Source organism: Macadamia integrifolia, chromosome 13, assembly GCF_013358625.1.
Source record: "Macadamia integrifolia cultivar HAES 741 chromosome 13, SCU_Mint_v3, whole genome shotgun sequence".
Lineage (NCBI taxonomy): Eukaryota > Viridiplantae > Streptophyta > Magnoliopsida > Proteales > Proteaceae > Macadamia > Macadamia integrifolia.
In genome coordinates, this window is record NC_056569.1 from 28,994,517 (window position 1) to 29,018,998 (window position 24,482).

At 37.7% G+C, this 24,482-nt stretch overlaps 4 protein-coding genes across 4 annotated transcripts in view; 1 reads left to right on the plus strand and 3 right to left on the minus strand.

The window, feature by feature from the left end:
• Positions 1-2,411, plus strand: part of LOC122058636 (alpha-1,3-arabinosyltransferase XAT3-like) — a 3,936-nt gene extending 1,525 nt beyond the window's left edge. Inside the window, exon 3 of the mRNA XM_042621273.1 lies at positions 1,069-2,411. Coding sequence (XP_042477207.1) covers positions 1,069-2,117 — 1,049 coding nt within the window. The 3' untranslated portion in view covers positions 2,118-2,411. The remainder of the gene's footprint in view (positions 1-1,068) is intronic.
• A 1,620-nt stretch (positions 2,412-4,031) lies between these two features.
• On the minus strand, positions 4,032-7,107 carry LOC122058575 (peroxidase 29-like). The gene is made up of 3 exons (XM_042621192.1): positions 6,715-7,107; positions 5,574-5,931; positions 4,032-4,734 (listed from the first exon to the last, which is right to left on the minus strand). Exons 1-3 carry the CDS (start codon positions 6,946-6,948, stop codon positions 4,334-4,336), a joined length of 993 nt encoding a protein of 330 aa, XP_042477126.1. The 5' UTR covers positions 6,949-7,107; the 3' UTR covers positions 4,032-4,333.
• A 3,297-nt stretch (positions 7,108-10,404) lies between these two features.
• LOC122058842 (peroxidase 29-like) lies at positions 10,405-13,634 on the minus strand. Its single transcript, XM_042621532.1, has 3 exons — positions 13,374-13,634; positions 11,977-12,334; positions 10,405-10,928 (listed from the first exon to the last, which is right to left on the minus strand). The coding sequence occupies exons 1-3, from the start codon at positions 13,575-13,577 to the stop codon at positions 10,522-10,524; spliced, it is 969 nt and encodes a 322-aa protein (XP_042477466.1). The 5' UTR covers positions 13,578-13,634; the 3' UTR covers positions 10,405-10,521.
• A 4,328-nt stretch (positions 13,635-17,962) lies between these two features.
• Positions 17,963-24,482, minus strand: part of LOC122059928 — a 10,620-nt gene continuing 4,100 nt past the window's right edge. Inside the window, exons 2-3 of the mRNA XM_042623006.1 lie at positions 24,390-24,413; positions 17,963-18,673 (exon numbers count right to left, since the gene is read on the minus strand). Coding sequence (XP_042478940.1) covers positions 18,330-18,673; positions 24,390-24,413 — 368 coding nt within the window. The 3' untranslated portion in view covers positions 17,963-18,329. The remainder of the gene's footprint in view (positions 18,674-24,389; positions 24,414-24,482) is intronic.

Consider the following 24,482-nt stretch of genomic DNA (forward strand, 5'->3'; position numbering starts at 1 on the left):
ATTATAATGCCCAAGATCCGTTTTTATTAGAATCATAAAGTTGAACTTGTCTAGTTTCCCATGACCGAAACAAAATCTAATAGTTTCTTCTACTCTCTATAGATCTCCCATATTTCATTTCCTATGAAAATTTCACAAAAATTTAGTTCTTCATATAATTGTCATATGGGAAATGTTCCTGGTCTACAATCTCTATCTGATTTAGGGTTTATTATTCTAATCATTTTGTATATTTAGATAGAAATGGATGGATTTATATGATAGAAGATTTCAAATCTATCTCACTGTTCAAGTTTGAACATGGAATAAGCTTTGGTAATTGTAAAAAGTGAGCTTAATGTTTTACAGAACAATCAAAAGAATACTTCATTGCAATAAAATCAAATTAATGGAATTTCTTTAACTTTTAATTACTTTTAAGCCATTTTTGGACCAAAACTTCATTATTAAGATAAGATGTGTTTGAGGTGCTCCATGTCAAGAACACACCCCTGGATGCCAATTTGGCAAGTTGCGAGAAACGTGATAAAGAATATTAAAATGAACATTTAGATAATCATTGGAAGAACTGTAGAAAAGTTTTTTATTTTATTTTATTTTATTTTTTTACTATTGTTATTATTAAATTTTTTTTTTGTAGCAAATATTGTTTTTTTCATTAGACCATTTGATAATAATTTAATAAAGAATATTAAAAAGAATTCATGGAACCAAGTTTGAAGATGGTAAAAATAGGTTTCAAGATTTAATATTCAATTTTTCTCCACCAATGGTGAAGAGAGAATCTCTTCATCCATCCCATTTTGATTAAACTGAAGAAAAGTATTTCAGACCATAAACAATAGAATGTGAGAATTAATAATGAATTCAGAATATTCCAACCACAGTTTCACATTATCATTAGAGAATCTCTTCATGTGGGTGAAAGAAAAATTAATCCATTTGTAAATCATGTTTTTGCCCTTATAATACTTTGAAAATTGTTTAAGAGAAAAAAAAAAAAAATTATTAAGATTCCATTTCAATTCCGAACTCTGAAACTGAGAATGATGTCTGTGTTCCAAACAGGGAAAGATCGAACAGAGCTAGAGACCACCGGCTTTGCATGTAAATCTGATCCAGAAAACGATGTCTGCGTTTCAAATCAACGCGTCTGGATGAAGACAGACCTGGGCAACTTGACCGTCTACCTCTCCTCTTTATCTAATCAGAATCAGACCCTGCAACTTCCACCTCGCATGGTGAGACCATACGTGAAGAAGAACGATGGCCATGCCCGTAGATACGTCAAAGAGATCACCATTAAGACATCTTATAACTATAGCACCAATACCACTACTCCACCTAACTGTGACGTCACCCACGATGTCCCTGCCGTCATTTTCTCCTCCGGTCTCGTCGGAAACGTCTTCCACGAACTCAACGAGATCATAATCCCACTCTTCCTCACCTCCCATCATTTCCGTTCCCGGCTTAAATTTGTTATTGCCGATTACAACTACCTCTGGGTTACGAAATTCCGGCGAGTTCTCTCTCATCTCTCCGACTACGAAATCATTAATCCTTCAGTAGACACAAGAGTCCATTGCTTCCCTGGCGTCGTCACTGGTCTTCACTTCCACACCGACAACCTCGCCTGCAAGAACAGCGACTTACCCGTCAACTGTTCCATGATGCACTTCAGGCAATTCCTCCGAGAAGCATTCCATCTCAAGATCAAGAACGTCGCCCAGCTGAACAAGAACATGAACAAGAACAGTTCTTTTAGGAAGCCAGTTCTTGTTCTTCTCTCACGACCTCACTCTCGGAGTTTCTTGAACGAAGGTGAGATGGTGAAGGTGGCGGATGAATTAGGGTTTCGTGTCGTGGTGGCAAAGCCTGATTTGACTTCGAATCTTGATAAGTTCGCACGTGTGGTGAATAATTGTGATGTTATGGTGGGTGCTCATGGAGCAGGGTTACCAACGAGGTGTTTTTGCCGGAAGGTGCAGTGCTGGTGCAGGTGGTACCTTTGGGTGTGCAGTGGGCCTCCACTCATTATTATGGGATTCCAACGGAGGAGATGGGTGTTCAGTACCTGGAGTACCAGATCAGTCCCCAGGAGAGCTCGCTATTAGACGTGTACGGTCCTGATCACCCGGTTATCACTGATCCTGATTCCATACATCGTCAGGGTTATAATGTTGGTAGGCCTATCTACATCGACGGCCAAGATATTAGGCTTGATCTCTCCAAGTTTAAGGACACCCTGGTGCAAGCACTTAAACTTCTGGGCCGCTAATTGTTATTATTTTTTTTACTTTTTTTGGGTTATCAAGAAAATTTTGTTATATATATTATGTAAATTATGGGAAAAGGATCTGTACCGTGTACATCTCTCTCTAAACCCTGTGGGTCCCTTCTTGTAGAAATCTTGAGTCACCCATCCAATTCATCCATTGCTTGGTGTGGAAGATAATCATTATATATTTAGATTTAAAAAAAAAAAAAATTAGTGGGGATCCCTCCCTCCGCTCCTCTCTCCCCCCGCCCCCGGGGGGTTGCTGCGGTTTCATCTTATAATGAGCCATGAAAAATGAAGACTAAGATTGGAGTTTTTGTGGAGAAAATAAGTCTTTTATTTGAATTAAATCGATACAATCCTAAAATCATTTAATTGTTGAAACCCAAAGGGGTAGTGCAGTTGGTGAGCAATGAATTTGGTACGAGCCATAAATTCAGACGTCTTGAGTTCCACTCACACAGGGGTGTTTTGGCTACTCACACGAGGTGTTTTGTGCTCTTCATTGTTTTCAGTAAAAATTAAATGATTCTCATTCAATCCCAGTATGATCAGATCCATGATTGTGGAGTCAGTATGGATGTGAATTTTTCATATGTGAGTTTTACATGACCAAGGCCAAAACATCAAGTCAATGAAAGTTTCGACTGACTAAGACTTGGTCTTGTCATTTCCTAAATGGGAATGCATGTGTGTGACATATGATTAGGTTTTTTTTTTGGTCAAAACATTTGTTTCTTTTTCTATCTGTCTTTGCTTGAGGGTGGAAGCTTGGCCTATAAGCCCAGACTCACCTTGAGCCCAAATAGGTCTGAGCTGGATTTTCAACCCTGAGGGTAAGTTAAAGTTGAATTTTTTAAGCCACAGACTAAGGCCACCCCGGATAAAGGTCGAAACCTTAGGCTGAGTCATGCTGAACCTGGCCTTATTTTAGGGTATTAGGATAATTAGATATTCAATTTTCTGTCTAGATGTTCTACTTATGAACAATCATGTGTTTAAGCATGCGTTGTGTATGTTTGACATGAAGCAAATGGATATGTGTATCTTTTTTTTCTTTCTTTCTTTCTTTCTTTTAATAGTAGGATGAATTGACTTGAGATATGGATGATTCTTACTATGAATTAGGATAACTCTTAAAAGTATTAGGGTCAGCGACTAGGCGGCCCCAGATGATAAAAATAAGGTCAAGGTGAATCATGGACAATTACGGCTGACTTAGGCTGAACTGAGCCCAACATCGCTGAGTCTAGGTTGAGGTTTTAGGCTTGATTCAGGGCCAAGGTAAGCTTGGATTAAACTAAGGACATCTGGGTTTGGGTTGGGATTTAAAAAAATCCAGCCAAACTAGCTAGTAACTTTCTTTTGTTTTGTTTTGTTTTGAAGAAAATATAAAAACAAGCTCCAGCAAAGAACCACTTCGAAAAATCCAATTCAAGAATTTCCATCTTCAGCATTGCCATTAGCAGGAATCCTAGAATTGCCACTAATTAAATATGTATCTAGGCCTTGTTATTTATTATCTCCTCCCTAATGTGATCTGGGAAAGATATATTTGATGCCGAGACCGCTGTCTTTGCTGCGTCAACTATCAAATCAGTTACAAAATGGTGAACCTAAATGGTTCGAATGAACTCTAACAATTAATTTCTCTCTCTCTCTCTCTCTCTCTCTCTCTCTCTCTCTCTCTCTCCTTGTGATGATGTAATGTATGAGCGATAGAGGGAATTAAGGAATAATAATCTTAATATTTTTTGGCTAAAGGTTTATAAATAAAGTATATTAATAGCAAAAGTGATGTACAAAATTAACGTCAGGGCATTACCTAGACGATAAAGAAAAAATAATAATCTTAAAACTCTACCGTAGGCATAGCCATTAGTCGAGCTAGCAAAGACTACCAAATAATAGTCTTATCTGTTTGACAAAAAAGAAAAACCATTTCTTCAAACAGGTTCTCTATCTCAATACACCATCTAGTTAACTAATTTAAAGAAATACCACACAACAGGGAAGATGAGAGACCACACTTTGTCAACCAACACAGAAGCTCTAGTTTACTCGGTTGCATTGCCTTCTAATCTGGCCCTTATCTCCTGTAAGAACATTAGTTGTAGAAAGCTTTACAAATGCAGAAGAGAAGACCTGGAAAAAGGTATCCTGATCTTCTGCAAACTGTTCCACAATGGGTCTTGTTCTTTCGTCCATTCCAATATTGGAATCTACTCCAAACAAGCCTTTTCCATTCATCACATCTCTGTAGTACTGATTGTCAAATATAATAGGAGTGAGATCATTGAGTGCAAATGTAAGGTTTGTGAAAGGGACTCTTGTAGGGCATGCGAGCCTTAATAGAAATTGGTGAGAAAAATCGGTATACTCTTCCCCTTCCTCCGGGTTATATAGTCTATCCACAATGTTTAGGCAGTGTCCAACGCCTAGTGTGTGTGCTCCTGCAATTTCAATATACATTCACCCATAATAAATATTTTTTGAATCTAGGTTGCTAATTACGAGTTGTAACATAGTTGGAAAATCAGTTTTTGACCGGAGAGTCACTGGGGTTAAGTCAAAATTTTGGAAAACCTAATCAAAAGTTGTGTAGACTCAACCACGGTAAAAAAAAAAACCAGGTAAAAAAAAAAAAAAAAATGAAAAGACTCGCACACATGAGCCACCTCATTTAAATAACACGTAGGTATTTTTACCCGAAACATGATAAACTCTATGAGTTTAATCGTTTTTTTTTTTTTTAAATACCATCAAGTTTTTTATTTTTATTTTATTTTTATTTTTATTTTTTATTTTAAGACGGGTATCTAGGCCTTTGGCCTGACTATTCCCGCGGCCATATTAACCCCACAACCGTATGGATCGGGTCATATCAAGGTTAAATGAGAACTATTTAATTTTCATTGAAAGCATTGAAGAATAGTAAACACCCCTGGTAAATGGCCTCAAATAAATAAGAGGAGTCGAACTCAAAACCACACGTTTTTCGAGGTGAAGATCCCTTGCTAACTCGGCTACCCCATTGGTGTTTCAAATTGGTTCACTACTTCAGAAATTCACTAATATTCTTGAACCCTTTTTTATTTTTTCCATTTTTAATGTATTTTTGTATATATTTTTTTAATTTATACATCTATATATTATAGTTAAAAAGAAAAAAAAATGTGACTTGTCATTATTAGGTTTGACCAGGTCAAATCATCAATTTTTTTTTTTTTAAAGTCAAAAAAATGATTTTCCAACTATAACTAATTAATTAATGAATGAATTGCTTACTTACCCAAGATTGCAACTATCTCCTGAAGGTCCATTCCTTTGGGCATGAAGACGTTAAGCAATTCATCAACATTAATGGAATGAGCTGGAAGATGAGCATCAGCCATTTCCTTACTAGAAGAAGTGGCATCCCTTCTCCCAAGAGGAATCCGAAATGAAGGACCTCCTGCGAAGGAAACTGCTTCCTTGGAAGCTAGAGCAAGAACATCTGCACAAGAGACCTGACCAGGACACTCAGATTCCACAAGAAACTTTATGTGACCAATGGATTCACGCTTTTTAATTCCAAAATTTCTGATTGATTCCATCTCAGGACCCATGTTTTGATCACCTGAATCCAGGAGTAACGATGCATCACAACCCTGTGGCCAAAACAATATTTTCAGAATTGAGCTACCAGTAGAGAGACTCATTATTGATATTCAAAAAATATCTAAATCCATTGGAAAGCTATATTATTGGATCAGATTATAAAAACATGATTAAATAATAATTTTATAAAATATTTTATAATATTAGAATACCCATATTAGTTCACAACATATTAGAAAAGGTTCATGAGGATATCTATGTAATCTTTTAGGGAGAATGTTTCTATCCGGGAATGTAGGAGCTGCGTCCAGACATAAAGGTTGGGGAAAGATCCTCTCTACACCCCATGAAAAGTGAAATAACCACACTATTGATGCTTCTAGGTGGTTACGCTCTCAAACATAAAACATTCTCCCATAAATTAAAATAGGACTTTTCAATATATATATATATTTTTTGGTAGAAAGGACCTTTCAATATCAACTCAATTGGGTTGTGGCTTCAGTCCTTCAAAGTCTACTCTAGTCAAGTTTTCATCTTCTCTAGTTCTCATTTGTTCAATGCCTACAACTAAAGATATAAATGGATTGTCAAAACTCCGTGTCCCATTCATGTTCATATCTATTTAGGAGAATTCATATTCAAAAAATTGATATCCAAATCTGTTTGAAGGCTAATTGGATGCGAATTATATAGAGTTTAAAAACTCAGAATATTGATTCACTCAGTGGCCAGCCGATTCAATGAATCGCCAATTCAGCTGATTTCCCTGGCCTTCATTTCATGGCCAACCTTTGCACACACAGAGAGAGAGAGAGAGAGAGAGAGGTTACCTGAACTTGGCAATCATGGAAAATGAAGCGGAGGAAGGCTGAGGAAGCTGTAGGATCGGTGAGGAAAATGGGTTGAACTGCAGTCTTCACAATGTTCTCAACTTCTGGACATGAATCTTTGTAAAAGTCATATGAGAGTCCACCACCAGCTTCTACAATCCCCATTACCACACCCATCACCACCACCACTACTACTACTACTAATAAACTAAGATATTTGATGATCAACCTCATTTTAATTTGATCTGTCTTCTTCTTTTCTTCTTCTTCTTCTTCACTTAATTTCCAAGGTAGAGAGACACACAAACACAACCCTTTCTATCTTTCAATTAATCTCATTTGAGTGTCCCTCTCTATATGTGAATGTGAAAGAAGATGATGATGATCCTTCTGATCCGAAAAAGAAAAATGTGAAAGGAGATAGATAATACTCTTTAATACATAGAGGATTGGAGGAATTAATGGAGGTTTTCACGTTCACAGATTTTAATGGATGACCATGTCAGGAATAATAGGATGGGTATCGCCTTGTCCCCACAAGAGTCCGGATAAAATGCCCGTACGCAGAGAGTACTCTCCGCATACACTGGTAAGCCTCCCACTATGTTATCTAATTGGGTTGGGGTTCTCTGGTCTGTCCTCTCATATAGGATTCCTTAATTTGGAGGGTATCTTTTGGACCATAGGATCTAAGCACCATAATTGTTATGCATTGATTTGGAATAAATAATAACTAACTAATTAATTTGTTAGAGAATGAATTACTTAATTTACTTAAGATTGCGATTGACTCCTGGAGAGGGACTGAAATCATCTGTAGTTGACATTGAGTGATAGAGAAGATTCGAGGACTGGGAGGACTTTGACATACACCCTAATCATTGGATGCTCACTGTCACTCACTACTTCTCCACAGAAGATTTTTATGCCTTAAAAGAATCATTTCTTTAGCCATGAAGTTTTTAAGCAATCATCAACATTAATGATCTTTGATGAGAGATGAGCATTGGCCATTTGCTGACTGGAAGAAGTGGGATCCCTTCTCGCAAGAGGAATCTGAATCGAGGGACCTGCTGAGAAGGAAACAGAATCCTTGGCAGCTAGAGCAATAACGTCTGCACAAGAGACCTGACCGGGAAAGACAGCTTCCAAAATAGATTTTATGTGACCAATGGATTCTCTCCTAATTCCAAAATTTCTGATCCAACCCATCTCAGAATTAATGTTGTAGTCATCAGATATCGATGCATCACATCCCTATGGCCAAACAAAATGTTCAGAATTAAGGTGACAATGCCTAAAATAGAGACTTCAATTCTATTTAATCTATGATTCCAGCCCGAATCGGTCGGACCAATCAATCGAAACTAATTAGAAAAATTGAGTCGTATTTTTAATGGGTCAGTTTGTGATTTGGTCTTTTTAGAAGCCACAATGGTCGACCGAAACCGGAAACTGACCAAACCCCATCATCTGATTAAAGAAAAAAAAAAAAAAAAGGAATAAAATCGATAGTGGACACCCTCTCTTTAACAGTTAACTTTTAAGGAAGACTTGTACCAAAGTCCATAACAAGTAATGACATCAGCAGTTCAGCATTTAACAATGGAGGAAGAAAGTGCGAAAGTGTGGTGATGGTTACCGGAAAAGAGCCATTGAAGATGGTGAGAGTACTATGAGTATGCGGACAGGAAATATATTGATATTTCACCTGAGTTTGTATGGGAGGTGCGTGGGTGTTAGCAATAAGAAGAAATCCCCACTGCCACACCCATCACGACTACTACTTGCTACTACTAGTAAAGTAAGATATTTGATGAGCAACCACATTTTCAGTCTTCACTTTCCAGGGAGAGACACACAAACGAAAATCTTTTTCTCAATCTTCCTCCCTCTATATATGTGAATGTGTAAGGAGATTGTAGTACTATTTAATACATGGAGGCCTGGAGCATTAATGGATATTTTCACCTATCACAGATTTTCTGTGGATCTGTCTAAGTCAGGAATAGGGTTTGACTATTTCTCTTCTCCTTCCTTTTGTTAAAGAGAGAGAGAGAGAGGGGTTGCGATACTAAGTAGAATTCACAGACCATCTCTCTTAAAAGACCTTTCAAATGTGTAGCCACAACTATAACCAAACTTCATCTATTACTATCTTGGGAGAAAGAAGCAAACCGATAGTGAAGTGGAGCCAAGGATATGGGCATCTTTTCAGAGTCTGTTTTCACTTCCCAATATGTCTAAGCATATGCACACTATTGGATAGTCCAATTTACTATTAGATGTTGTAGTTTTTATTTATTATTATGGAAAAAGGATTATGTCCAAGAGTGTGTCTGTTGTGCTTAGATACAAATTAAGGGGATGAAATGACCGTTCCAATATTAATCCACCCCATGAAAAGCAAAAAATGTCTGCCATAATGATATTCTCCTGTACATTTCCATTGACCGTGTGATAATGTAGATACCACGCTCCCAAAGGGAGAACTCTTGCCCATTATTATCTACACCCACATGGACACAGCAAAATGGGCTCTACTTGTTTTACCTTTCTTCGCTTAGCCTAGGATCTGGACAAAACTCCATCCATTAAAAGGCCACAGAAAAATTGGTTCAGCTTGCGCCTAGCTGCCCTCATCTAGGATAGGGGCCAAATGATATCTATTACCATTATTTGCACCTATAGGGATTTTGCTCCTCTCCATAGAGCCCAGGGACCAGAGAGTGATCCTAGGGCTGGGAGGAGCCTGACACACATCCCTAGATCATCACAGTCCTAGGATCACTCTCTTGTCTCTAGGCTCTATGCATGGAGAGGAATCGTGAAAACATCTTCTGCAGTGAGTGTAGCGGTATGGTAAACATCGAATGGTTGAGATGACTTTACAATGAGTGTCCGGATGCTCTCGACCATCCGATGCTCATCGCACCACCACACTCACTGCAAAGAATAACTGCTCAATCATATCCCTCAGCTTGTGCCTTAATGTGACTTAATATGCCTTAATGCTGCCTTTTTCTAGTCAAATCTCTGGATTCTTGAGTGTTTATAGATATCAGTTAGTCTTCACCTCTTGAGACCAAGAATAGGAAACAAGACTAATTACAATTCACTTACTCACTCCAACGCTACTATGCTCATAAATAGATGGGACTTGAGAGTGAGACCAATTAAAGTCAATAGGTTGGTGTGTTGTTTGTTACAAAGATTGACTGTGAATTAGTATTGTTGACCAGTCTTTTAAGTTGGTGCAAACGAATTAAGGGTTTGTGCACTTTATATGTAATCTCCCTCAATGGTTCCTATGTCGATTAATTAATTTTCCTCTATCTTGGCAAATAACTTTCAAAGGGTGGTGGGGTACGTATTCTTTTCAACTTTGATTCCATGATTATTCAGTTTCTTGTTTTCACTGTTGGATTGGTGGAGAATAATCTTAACAAGCCACTTGTGAAAATTAATGTCTATCTCATCCATATGACTTATCTTTTTTTTTTACAATGTATTTAATATGAATAAAGTAGAAAATGTATAAAAATATTAAAATTCAAATCACTAATTTAAAAGAAACATCTTTAAATCTTTATTCAGCTTTCCATGAATTAAAGCCTTAAAAAAAAATTAATAATAATAATAATGATGATGATGAAAATGATCTTGTTCCTTTGACAAAAACAAGCCCACTTCTTCAAACAGGTTCTCTAGCTCAATACACTATCTAGGTAATTAATTAACTTAAATAAATACTACACAACAGGGAAAGATGAGAGAACAAACTTTGTTAACCAACACAGAAGCTCTCTAGTTTACTTGGTCGCATTGCCTTCTAATCTGACCCTTTCCTCCTGTAAGAACATTGGATGATGAAAGCTTTACAAATGCAGAAGAGAAGACCTCGAAAAAGTATTCCTGATCTGCCGCAAACTCTTCCACAATGGATGCAGTTCTATGGTCCATTGAGATGATGGAATCTATATGAAACAAGCCTCTTCCATTCATGACATCTCTATAATACTGATTGTCAAATATCAAAGAGGTGATATCGTTGCTCACAAATGTAAGGTTTGTTAAAGGGACTTTTGTAGGGCATTTGACCCTTAATAGAAGTTGGAAACCAAGATTGATTGTTTCTTCCTCTGGTGGTTGCTTCTGGTTATATAGTCTATCCACAATGTTGATGCAATGCCCAACACCTAGTGTGTGTGCTCCTTCAATTTCAATATATATTTACCCATAATAAGTCTCATATCTAGCTAACCAATTATTACTATTAAAAGTACAATAAGGGTTTTAGTTCATGGTATTGGATTGGGTATTGATCGGTCCTGAAACCAATACCATAAACGATACATATTGGTCCGTATCAGACATTTGTTCCCTCAAAGATACCGATTTCATATTGTATTTTGACAATTTTACATTGTTCTTGTCGTATCACCGATCCATTACCAAGCTAGTATTGGTATCGGTGTGTCGATACTGATTCCTAAAACCCTTGATGCAACTTCTTGTCATTATCAATGCTTATGGACCCGAACCTGGGTGATCTATCCATGACTAGGATGAAGCTTGGGTGAAACTACGTGGAGGTCCGAAAGACTGGATGTTGAAGAATCAGTGTGCATGAGTTGTGGTTAAGGGTGAAATGCCACTCGAACCCCAGAGCTATCTAGTTCTCCCCAAAATGCGTTAAGGCGTAGCAGTTGACCGGACATCTAGGGGTAAAGCATTATTTCAGTACAGACCACAAAGTGGTACCAAATCAAGACAAACTATGAATATTAGAAAAGTGGTGAACTAAGAAGTTGTAATCAGGGTTTTAAAATTCGTGGCTTCTAAAAAAACCCTAGAATCACTAGGTCCAAGGAATATTCTCCTATTTTTGGTGAATTAACATATAATCAGCCGTTTCAATTCGGTGGCAATCAGGATGGGGGGTCACCAATTCTATTATGAATAGGGTGGTTTTCGATCTGATTCACCGATTCTTAAAATCCTAGTTCCAACCTTTTTTTAATTGTCCCTTATCTTTTTCTTAAAATTTGATTAAAATAATATTTAATGCAAAAGTAAGAGGATTTTAAAAAAAATAAAGTTATTTAATGAAATTTTATATGAAATAACAAAATTTATCTTTCATTGAAAAAAAAAAAAAGCTATAGAGACGAAAAAGTATGATTCTTCTTGGTTCACCCCATTAACTAAACTAAGATGTTTGTCATAACTAAATAATTAGAGAATGAATTGCTTAATTACCTAAGATTGCAACTGACTCCTGGAGGTTCATTCCTTTAGCCATGAAGATGTTGAGCAATCCATCCACATTAATGCTCTGTGATGGAATATGAGCATCTGCCATTTGCTGACTAGAAGAAGTGGAATCCCTTCTCCCAAGAGGAATCTGAATGGAGGGACCTCCTGAGAAGGAAACAGATTCCTTGGCAGCTAGAGCAATAACATCTGCACAAGAAACCTGACCGGGACACACAACTTCCAATATAGACTTTATGTGACCAATGGAGTCCCTCTTCCTAATTCCAAAATTTCTGATAGAACGCATCTCAGAATTCATGTTTTGGTCATCAGAATCCAGGAGTATCGATGCATCACATCCCTGTGGCCAAAACAAAATGTTCAGAGTTGAGGTTCCAATGCCTAAAATAGAGAATGCTGAATTGAAATGGGTATCAAATTCCAGCCCGACTGGACAGACCAACCGGAACTGATTGGAAAAATCGAATCGAACCCTTAATGGTTGTTAATGGTTATGTGTGGTTTGAGTTTTTATAAATCATACTTCACCTTAATGGTTTGATTTTGATTTAACTCAGTACATATTAATAATCAATTCATCCCAATCGAAATTGGACCAAACCGATCGAATGACACACTCGGTGGCCAGCCGATCCAGTTAGTCGCCAGTTAAGATTATACCCTAGGGCCCTCATTTAAGGGTTCCTCCCCTCCCCCGGGACAAGAATTTAATGGTGGGGGTTGTGATCATTGCTCAATTATGGTTTTGATGGACAGAGTATGATCTGCTCATAAATGAATTGGGCAACGCTAGAGGCCCAGATGTAGTAAGGGAGAAGAATCCTGTGAATTGTATTAATGAATGAATGAAAGCTGATTGGTGGTGACATCAACACCAATGGAGGGAGAAAATGTAAAATATAATGTTTTCTATTCCATCGCTTGTAAATTGGGATGATTCTAAAGGACCATTAATATTTTGATAAAATTTGTTTATGGGGTTTGTTAATTTTTATAACAACGATTCTTTCTCAGTAAAGCAATCTGAGAGGCATGAGAACAAGTTATTATAATTTTATTCTACATTAAGAGCGAAACAAATCTCATCTCATCGTAGATATAGAAAATCTTGTTAAAATCCGTTAATTTTTGTGTGCAATAAGTGATTGTTGTTTATGATCTCTATAGGTTCTGCATCGTTTTAGGATTCCAATTCTACAGTTTTGAGGTGACAGCTATTAGGGAAAAGCCAAAGAGCCATTGAAGAGGTGATTTTTGGCTCACAATTTGAGAGTTATATGAGCATACCAAGTGGAGATACAAAGATAATTCACCTAAGAGAGGGTGGAGTGCATATATATATATATATATATATTATAGATAATTAAATTAATGGTTACCTGAACTTGGCAGTCATGGAACATTAGGCGGAGGAAGGCTGCCGGAGCTGTAGGATCGGACAGGAGAATGGGTAGAAATGCTTTCTTCACAATCTTCTCAACGTCTGGACATGAATCCTGGTAGTAGTCATATCTGAGTCCATCCGCTTCTGCAATTCCCATTATTACTGCTACTAAAGTAAGATGCTTGATGAGAAACCACATTTTCTGTCTTCACTATTTCCAAGGAGGGAGACACAAACACGAGCACACAACCTCTCTCTCTCTCTCTCTCTCGCTCTCTCTCTCTCTCTCTGTCCCTCTATGTGTGAATGTGTAAGGAAATAGTAGTATTCTTTAATATGCATGGACTAGATGAATGGAGGCTTTTTCTCTTTCATCAGATTTTGTGTTGATCTGTCTGTCAGGAATAGGTTGCCCCCACAACCCCAGCTGAGCTTACCTCATCCATTATACATATTACAGAGCATGTGACAGTGAGACTGGTTGACTAGAACTTTGTTGCGGAGAGAGAGAGAGAGAGAGAGAGAGAGAGAGAGTAGAACCAGCCGACAGACTCACCTCGTATAATAACTTCCAAAGTATGTAGCTACAGATAACCAAAACTCCCATCTATTAAAATTATTTGCCCCAAACATGGCCTTTATGAAATGGGCTGAACTTGTACCTTGCTGCCCGTCCTGGGATCTGGCCCAAATCTAAGCACTGTGTGAAGCTACAAATATAACCAAAACCCATTGGGGAAAGAGAATACTATCTCTTGGCACAAGTATTCGCCAGTGGACGCGGTTAATGGGAGGACTCTTCAGCTCAGGGTAGTGTAGTCTTGTACTCTTGTTGTCCCAGTGTCTAAATGTAGACACACCAAGATATAGCATTTTTTCTTCCTATTATTTATTTGCACTTACAAGACCAAAACAAAATGGGGTGAGGTTGTGCCTTGAAATATCAGTTCATAGTCTTTCACCTGTTGAGATGAAGACTAGGAAAGTAGACTTTATTCACAATTAACTCACTCCCATGCTACTATGTTCATAAATGGATGAGACTCGAAAGTGATACCCATTTTTCTTTTTGGTGGGGGGTGGGGGTGTCGAAAATGAAACTATGCATTAAAACAAGAATAACAATTAAGTATAAGTACATCCCAAAGAAAATAAGAAAGCATTCATGGAACTACCAAAATAAACTAAGAGGTGTCCAGAAGAGTTTGTAAACCGCAAAACATATGATACAATAACCAAATGAAAGTTAAAAATTATGGTCCAAATATCATGCATGAGAGGCAAAATTTCTCACGGGGGATTGGAAAGATGCCTTATGTACTGAACCATATGGCGCATCTTGAGTTTCCAATAGTTTTTGCATTCTAAATAGAAATGACCTTTTTTTTTTTGGGGCAGAATTGAAGCATTAAAAAGGGCTTGAAAAATACTCGTTAGTATAACAACTTCAATTTATACAAGGAATGAAGTAGAAAATATAATAAAATATTAAAATTCAAATCAAGGCTTTAAAAGAAATCATCTTTAGATCTTCAGTTGGCTTTCCATGGATTGAAGCCTGAACAGAGAGACCCAGTAACCGACTTGGCCTGGAGTATTTACAACAACAGAAGAAACCACCAACGAATTAAGCAATTGGACACGAACAAAGCATCAAATAAGAGGGAAAAAAAAAGGCAAAACCAGCCCAGAAAATTGTAAGGATTAATGTACATGGCATATTAAAGCTATCAAATAATTGAACCCAATTTGTCCTTTTTACTTATCTTCTTCAATCACTCGCTTCATACATTAAAAGAGCTCTAAGTTATGGAGTTGTAAAAAGGAAGGGAAAATAAATCATCAGTGATATATTCTGCAATTTTCTTTGTTTAATGAAGAAAATAAGGATATAATAAGTGGCCATTGGTAGAGCAAATTCCTTACCAAAATCACGTTTATGGGGGAAAAAGAAAAAAAGAAAATCTGCATCTCTAAACAATAAGATACCAAAATTCATCTGTTCTTTGATATAACCTAGCGTTAATGATAGGAAACAAGCGTTGAAGTGGTTATACTACAAACAATAACAATAATCAAAGTCTTATCCCAACTTAATGGGATCAGCTTCATGGAGGTTCTAAGTAATTAGGACGAATGTAAAGATCTATGCAAAAAGATTGATTGTTGATGACTGATTATAATAAAGTATCAGTTGTCTACTTAATGCATCACTATAGATCAACCATAGGTTTATTACGATAGACTATAACAAGGTACTGGCTTATCAGCCACTCTAAAAATGAGAAGGTTCTTCAGTCATCTTTCCCTTCTTTAAGCCCCATTTGTCCGGACTATAGAACATTTCCTACAAGAAGCCTCATTCATTGTAAAAAGTTATAATCTCAGAACCTCATATATTATTCTTCAATCCTGTAATCAGAATCTAAATTTTTTTTTCCAGGTTTCAATTTCAAAACTCTCATTTTCTCAACTCAATTTTATTGATTAATGATCAAATTTCTCTTGTTCTTTACCTACCGAGGATCCATTCCCCTTGCAGTCCTGCCATGTAGGGGTGTCAAGTTGTGGCCCGCCCTGACTAAACCAATCGGGACAGACCGTTTATAGACCGGACCGGCCCAGACCATTTATTAATCGTGTCGGGCTTGAGTCCGGCCCGTTTATAAACGATCGGTCTCGATTTTGCTACTTGGATTGTCGGGTGCCCAATCGAGACCGACCGAATAACACCCAACCGAGACCGGCCTATTGTGCACCGACCTAGCCCGACCCTTTAATGATTGTAGAATACCTATTTTACCCCCCAAATTAAAAAGTAAAGACAACATGTTCACATTTTAAATAATGGTTATATTTGGTATCATTTATTGATTTATTGTCATTTTTTGGGCTTGCATGAGTGGGCCGGAATATAAGAGCACATTTTAAATAGGGCCCGTTCAAAAACCGGTTAAAGCCCTTTAACATTAAACATGTCCGTAGCCCGGTTAAGGCCCGGTTAAAGCCCGTTTAACATTAAACATGTCCGTAGCCCGATTATAGCTTGAGGCCGACCGACCAACTGAATATAAAACATACCATGCCCTCAATAACTAAGCCCGATTAGTTAAATAGGCGGACACGGTGTAGCCTTTGAAAGTCTTCAAGCTTGATTAAGCCTGACCGAAATCAGACCGGCCCGACCGGTTGACACCCCTACTGCCATGGACATATATCGAAAATAGGAACTCCTACCTACCCATTGTTTTTTACTTTTTTGCCCATTTGTGCAGAGTCTACAAAAAGGGGTTCAAGCAAGAAGGGAAGAAAGAGGAAAATTGCCTAGGTCTTGGGATGGCTTTGCCGAACTGCAGAACCAATGAGTGCCACCGGAAATCATGATCAAAACCGTTGGTTCTGCAGGGCTACAGAACCAATCGCTTTTGCCAGTGGTATACCCATGGTATGGTAGCACAGTCATACTCATGCTAAGGGTGCTAATTTGGAATCGGAACAAAAATTGAAACCAAAACCAACCCAAGAAAATCAATTCGATTCTGCTTTAAAAAAAAAAAAAAGGAATTTAATTCGGTTCAATTTGATTTTAGAGTTAAAGCCATTGTTTTGAACCAAATCGAGTTAAACCAAAACAGACTGATTCCGTTTTGTGTTGATGTTTTTAAAATTATTTAGTTTTGGTGTGTTTCAGTTAGTACACAAAGTAGCCTGAACCGAAACCGAACTTTTCGACATCCTTTGCTAGGGGTGAAATAGGTCTGGGTTGGGCTGGGTTTCTTAAAATCCTAACCCAACCCCAAGTTCCCAAAACCCAACTCAGGCCCAACTCTACCAGGCTCAGGGTTAGGCCGGGATGGGTCGGGTTGACCCTAGCTTGTCTTGTATTTCGTTGTTATTTTTTCTCCTAGAAAGGGTCACAAATGTGATACCTATACTTACCTTTTGGGGGGGGGGGGGATGTTGAGACTATGACCAACCCTTGTCCACCTGTAATCCATAAATTTGCAGCAAGCAAGGTTTTCAATTTGATTATAAGATAGACCTTTTAATCGTCTGCCATCACCATATCTCCCAATAACTGAATAGGCCAAATTTAGGCTCAATTCTTCATAATTGCAATTATATCTAAAGTTTATATCAACACATAAAAAGAAACACAAAGACAACCTATGCAAAGAAATGGGAGAAATAGTTTGATCATTTGGTCTTCTTAACTCAATAAGTAAGAGTATGGGCTTGTGAACACATGATGTGGGTTGAAATCATACAGACAGCTTTTGTAACACATGATGTAGGCCTAGAGAAAGGGAAATATTATTACTGAACACAATAATACATCAAGGTTAAAATTAGGCCGGGTTGGGCTGGGCCAGGTTGTGTTGTGACCCTCATAACCGGGTTAGACAGGATTCAAACTCAAGGCAAGCCAAGGCGGGTTTGGGCTGTCAAGGCCAAACTTGTACACCCCTACCCTTTGCCTTGTCCCAGCACGTAGGAGGCCTAAATTCTGAAATTCGTTTCGGTTTACTCCCATAAAATTAAAGTTCAGCATTTCAAAATTTTTTTAGGAACTGGAGAGAGGGGTAAAATGGTAAATAATGAACTTTTCTCTTACACTTTGAATTCCTTCAAGAGGCAAGGGATGTCTCTATATCAGTTAACAAAGGCAATGCAATTGATCAAAACTGATCAGATTCATGAATCTGAACAATACAAGTAAAATCACTAAACAGACTCAGAGGGATGCAACTGTGTATAGTACATGCCACCTCTCCTCCAACTTAAGTCCAACACCCCCCCCCCTTCTCTCTCTCTCTCTCTCTCTCTCTCAAAATGCTCCTCTTCGAGCTGCAAACCCAAGTAGGAAATTCTTTGATTACTACCGAACTAGTGTGCAGTGTGGATGAAAATTGCCCTCGAGACTCTACCAATACTTCCCTAGTGAGCCTTCCTACACAGCCTGAACATATTGAGAGTGAGCACGAGACTTTGTGGAACCTTCTTTCCATCCTCTTTGACGAGCCCTCATCTCCCACATTGCAGTCAGTTTCTTCTGTCCCAACAATGCAGCTTCAGCCTTTTCTCTCGCTTCCTCACAAGTCTCCATCCCTGAATTGCACTTGTCCGCCTCCTTTTGATACTGAGATGCCATTTTCTTTGCCTCGAGTAATGCCATGTCAGCACGCTGATGATTCCCCAATGCTTCAGCTTCTCTTAGCTTCAATTCCTCTGACAACAGCTCCGTGAAGTTCTTCTCAGTGTCTTCACTCACCTCTGTGTCATGCTTCCCACAATCTGCAGACACACAACAGCTCCGTGAATTGCATATGGAATGACCTTAATACCATCAATAACCTTTTTGTAAAACCTTTGTCCACCTAGAAAAGGCCTCAGTAGCCAACCTTCTCTTCAGGTAGGCAGAGGACCTTGCCTAGGTCATGTTCACTTACGGAGGACTTGGGTTTCCCAATTCAACCCTTAAATATGTATGCGTATATGTTAGCTCATGTACGTTTTGGATAAACCATGAATCATACATTTAATGTCAATCTAGTCACCACTATCGGTTTTGTTTGTATTAAATATATTAAAATATATGAATTGAGAAAAAAAAAAAATACTCGGTCCTGACCAGGAATGACTCCCTCGACTGGGCGAGTCGAGCCAGAAAAACTGGTTTTTCAACAATGCTTCAAGGTACCAATGCAACAATACAATACGTATTCGATATGGTACTTATTATTTAAAAAATATAATATCATATCGTACTGGCCAATACTTACTGATACAGTTGATACTTACCAAGGTCATCAACCTGGTTTTACTTTGATTGCTTTGAGATTCAGCCACTGATACGGTTACTTTTTTTCACCTTTTTTTTTTTTTTTTCTGGATATAGATAGTCTTATTGTCAGTTTGCATAATGCAATAACATATTGGAGGTGTGGATAATCGAACCCCGTGCCTATTCTTATTCCTACACCACCATCTTCTGTTTTCTGTGAATCTGCTTCATTGTCTTCTTTTATTCTCATTTTATTATCTGAAAATTTCAAGCCTAGACCTAAATCCATGGCTTTCTCCAAACTTCCTCTTTGCTGGAATGACAACCAGCATCATTTAATCTTTACTTTCTCCTATTTGGACCTGTCCTTCGTAAAATACCCCATGCGGTAATAAGATGCAGACAAAGCAAAAGGAATGAAGAACCTTGCAAACCATCACTACCACACATGTTTGCACTTATCTTCTAGAACTTTATACCTAGAAAGGAATGTTTTATTTCTTGCATTCTTTTCTCCCCCAAGGGGAGGGGAAATGAATTAAAAAATCTATTAAATAAAAAAGAGCCAAGGGAACACTTTCAAATGCTCGATATGAATCCCACAAGAGCAAGATGGCATGGCAGAAAAAGGGCATGCCCAGTGCACAAGGCTCCACCAGTGCATGGCAAAAGTTTTGTAAGCCAAAAGAATAGACAAATAACCCTTAAGCAGCACAACTCAATACTGAAGCAAGCCATCAACAAAACCCAAATATAACCTTGCTCCTCTGCAAATACATCCCAAGCTAGAAAACTGTTGAACCTTAGAAGGTTCCAACCAGATATCACAATGTGTTTGGTGTTCTAACATGTTTGTTCATGTGCTAAGAGAATAATGGAACTCAAGTCATTGAGGTGGAACTATTGATGGAAGAAATGCCATGTTGACTGAAGAAAGGACTGCTATTGATAGACTTCCATGAAGAAGCTATGGACTTCCGTGATGAGAAAGATAGAAGAACTGAAAGCTACATCAAGATTGAAGTATCTTTCAAGACATGGGATTTGGTTTATATTTCTATATTCTTGTAACCTAATGTTGATGTCCACAAGATGAATAAGCCCAAGTGAAAGTCATATAAAGACCTAAATGAACAGACCCAAGAAACTAAGATGTTTGAATTAGAAAATGCTTAAGTACTGTTCACGGACATCCAAACTTAAAAGAGAAAAATCAAAAGTCTGACTTACTTATCCTAGACGGACAATCATGCTTAATGTTTTTTATATGTGGACGTCTTGATAGACTTCCATGATCTATGTCCAAGAAACCTGAGAGGCGACATGTAGTGCAATAAGGTGGCTGTCGCCTAGGCCCCAGGCAAACCGCCTGGATGCCAAGTCATTGCCCTAGCGATGCCTTGACAACTATGGTCTTCATTGATATTAAAGACCTACAATAGCTAGTTTTTCTTGAAAAAAAAAAAGTTGATTTTTGGAGACCAAAATTATTTCAAATTGAACTTAATATTTCCAATTATTTTGAGGATAACCATACTTGAATCTAACAGTTAGTTTTGTTGACCCCAATAGCTAGTTTGTTGCCTATGAATAGGCTGAGTCCATATAAAAGATAATATCATTTCGAGAAAAGGACTGTGATCTTGTGAAAATTAGTTTGAACTTAATTGGTACAGTTTCAGACTTGAAGGACAAAGCCATTTTTCTGTTTGAGCTTGAGTAGCTTTTTTGTACTTCATGTACTTGTGAGCGGATGGGTTCTGCTGAAGTGTTCTCTGGTCATATAACCGTTCTATAAAATAATCTTTTGAATTTCAAAGGGATAAGTCGATCACAAAATACTCTGGGTGCACAACACTCTGGATTTCATGTACTTGTGAGCGGATGGGTTCTGCTGAAGTGTTCTCTGGTCATATAACCGTTCTATAAAATATTCCTTTGAATTTTAAAGGGATAAGTCGATCACACAACACTCTGGGTGCACAAAACTCTGGATGCACCCCTCCATTCATCCACCCTATTCTAATTCTGTGTATAATATCATCATTTATTTCTCCTTCTTTATTCATGAGTGAACCTAGGTATCTAAAGTTATCACTTTGTGATAATTCCCTATCATCAATTTTCACCACCCCACTCTCTGTTTGTCTTACCATTACTAAAGTTGCACATCATGTACTCTATTTTAATTCCACTTATCTTTGAACCTTGTGATTCCAAGATTGATCTCCATAAATCTAACTTTGCATTTACCCCAGCATTTGTTTCATCCACTAAAACATTATCATCTATAAAAATCATAAACCAAGGAATCTGATCCTAAATATCTCTAGTCAACTCATCTATGATTAATGCAAACAAATACAGGCTTAGAGTTGAACCTTGGTGTAATCCAACTACTATTGGGAACTCACTACCCTATCCCCTCACAGTTCTTACGCTATTCACTACATTATGATACATATCATTAATTATGTTCACATATTCACTTGAAACATTTTTCTTCTCTCCAACTTGCCAAATTAACTTTCTATGAACTCTATCATAGTATTTTACTAAATCAATAAAGACCATATGAAGATCTTTCTTGTATGCTCTAAATCTTTCTATTAGTCTCCTAAGAAAATAGTTAATTTTCATAGTTCATTTCATTGGTGATCCGATAAAAGAAACTTCACCTCTACCCAAATAGCCCTACATGTTCACCTGGCCTTGTGAAGGAAACCCCCTAATTTTCTCTCTTGAGACAACCACCTGTTCTTCCTCCTCAAAATTGTTTGAAAAGACCCATCTTCACTTCCTAATAGTCCATCAACACTAGGTTCCTCCGTTTCAAAATTAGAAGGAAAAATCCTATTGCTTGTTTTCCTTGACATTGTTCAGAAAGACCAACCTACACTTCCAAACAGTCTGTTGATAGCAGTTTTCATCCTTTCTCATGCAATTCAATGGAGCTTGAGGAAGGTCCAGCCCTTAAGTCCCATGAGACAGCAAGTCTTTAGCCCCCCTCCCCCCAAAGGGACAGCCATGAATGAAGCCCATTGAACCCAGAAGATTAAGTCACTTATGTTTTAAGTTCTAGGACTGGTCGAGGTTTGGGCCCATTAAGGCCTTTTACTTGTGTCTTGGATAGGAGGTTACTAGTTGATCTTTCATTATTTGTTTCTACTTTAAAGTGTTGCTGTTATAACCACACGCTAGTTTCTATATTTTAGATTACCATTCTTGTAACAGTGACAGATTTATTTAATAAGAAGGAAGGTCAGAATAGATCTCATGATTTGAGTACTGAAAAGAAAAAAAAAGCGCTTTGTTTTGGTTGCTTTGTGAAACCAAGGTCAGTGAGACTGACCAAGGCCATAGGTCACAGTTAGGAGGCCTTGATTTAAGTATTCAGAAAAAAAAAAAAAAAAGCTTTGCTTGGTTGCTTGCTTTTGTTAGTCCTTTATATTCTTTTCTTTTGTTTGCTTCTATTTTGGTTTTTCTGCAACCTTGGGGTCTTACTTAAGCTATCCAGTACCTTTCACTGGAGCTGTGAATACTGTTCTATTGTGCTGACATGGAAGGAAAAATTGTTGTGAACAAGAGATGCTGTTGGAGTCTTGTTAGTTGCAACTACATAACCTGCGGTATCCTGCTGTGAAGTTTTGTTGCAGCAGCATCCGTTCCCCCTGCATCTGTCCATCCATCCTACAGATCCTCGTGAGATGTTGAAGAGACGCTGGGACCCATCCTTCGACCTGAGCTTCAACTCCATCCAGTGGCAAGATTTGCAACAACTTAGTAAGCTTCCAATATGTTCCTACTTCCTAATTTCAGACTTGTGCTACTACCTACTCAACCATCAAATCAAAAGCTTATTTTTGGGGACGTTACCAGTCATCAATCACCCCCCCCCCCCGGTGACTGCAGTTCTGTATTGATTAACTAGCAGAATAGATCTAATAGCTATTAAATCTGGCCATGAGTTACCTTGATAGAGTGCTGTTGATATAAAGCTTCTGTCCATTGGATCACTTTAAGTTTGACATATTTTACTCTTTAACTATTGAGTGGATGATCTGTTGTTAATTTGATAGTTACTGTGTCAATTTGAAGTCACAGCAAAGTTGCTCTCCCTGAAACCTAGTTACTATTTTGATATTCAGGCGATATCTCTCATTGTACCATTGGATTACGATCACTTTTGGAAATATTGAAGACCCTAGAGAGGACATCTACTGTTGTTAGTTCGGGGTTGATCAGATTTGTAAATTGGGACTAATCTTGGTGTTCAAGCTGATGATTTGATCATCCCTTTCACTTCTGTTAATGGGATTCCAACTACTGTGGTAGTGTTAAAAGGAATCCACCACTTCTAAAATTAGATGGAAAAATAATGGAATCCACCACTGTCAAGTATAAACGTTCTTAATTTGTCATTATTTGAAATGACACGTATAAACTTCTTATTTCTCTTCTTTCACGTATACATTTTTTATGATTATATATCCCTTTCCTTTCTTTTAAGGAACACATGAAAATTTATTTAAGAGCAAGAAACATATATGGAAGGTTCCCTTGGGAAGACAAACTACAACAAGAAGACGATACATCACGAAAAAGGAAAAAAAAAAAAAAAACCAATTCAAGGGAATGATTAACTTAATATTATCTGATTTGTTTCCAGATTACATGAATTAGGGCTCAGATCTTCGTAATGAAGAAAACTTAAAAGACACTCAGATAAACAAATATTAGCAGCAAACTATTCTAATATAGATATAAACTGCACATATCAAATTAAAATTGTGTAATAGAAAAAACATCCAAGCCTGTTTGCACCTGTGGGTTTGATTTCTGAGACCCATAATTGAAATCCCAGTTGAGCAATTATGGCATATTTGGGAGGGCTTCTTACACACAGACTATGCACAAGAAGCAGAGGCTGAGAAGCAGCCCTCTTCCCTGCTTCCAGAGATTCTCCAGATTATCCAAGTGAAATAATTCTATTGAATGCACATTTTTAGTTGGATATGCATTCCCAAGAATCCATAGAAGCTCCCCCAAACATGCACTTAGAGCAAATCTGGTTTCAAATGTAAAATAAATGAAGCATACATACTCTGCATGTAGTTTTGAGCAAGGGAAACTAACCTGCAAAGGAGGTGTTTCGTAATCCTGCAGAAAAATAAAAAGAACCAAAACAAACATAAGGACATGTAGTTTTGAGCAAGGGAAACTAACCTGCAAAGGAGGTGTTTCGTAATCCTGCAGAAAAATAAAAAGAACCAAAACAAACATAAGGTTGACCAGCAAAATGCCAAAAAAAAAAAAAAA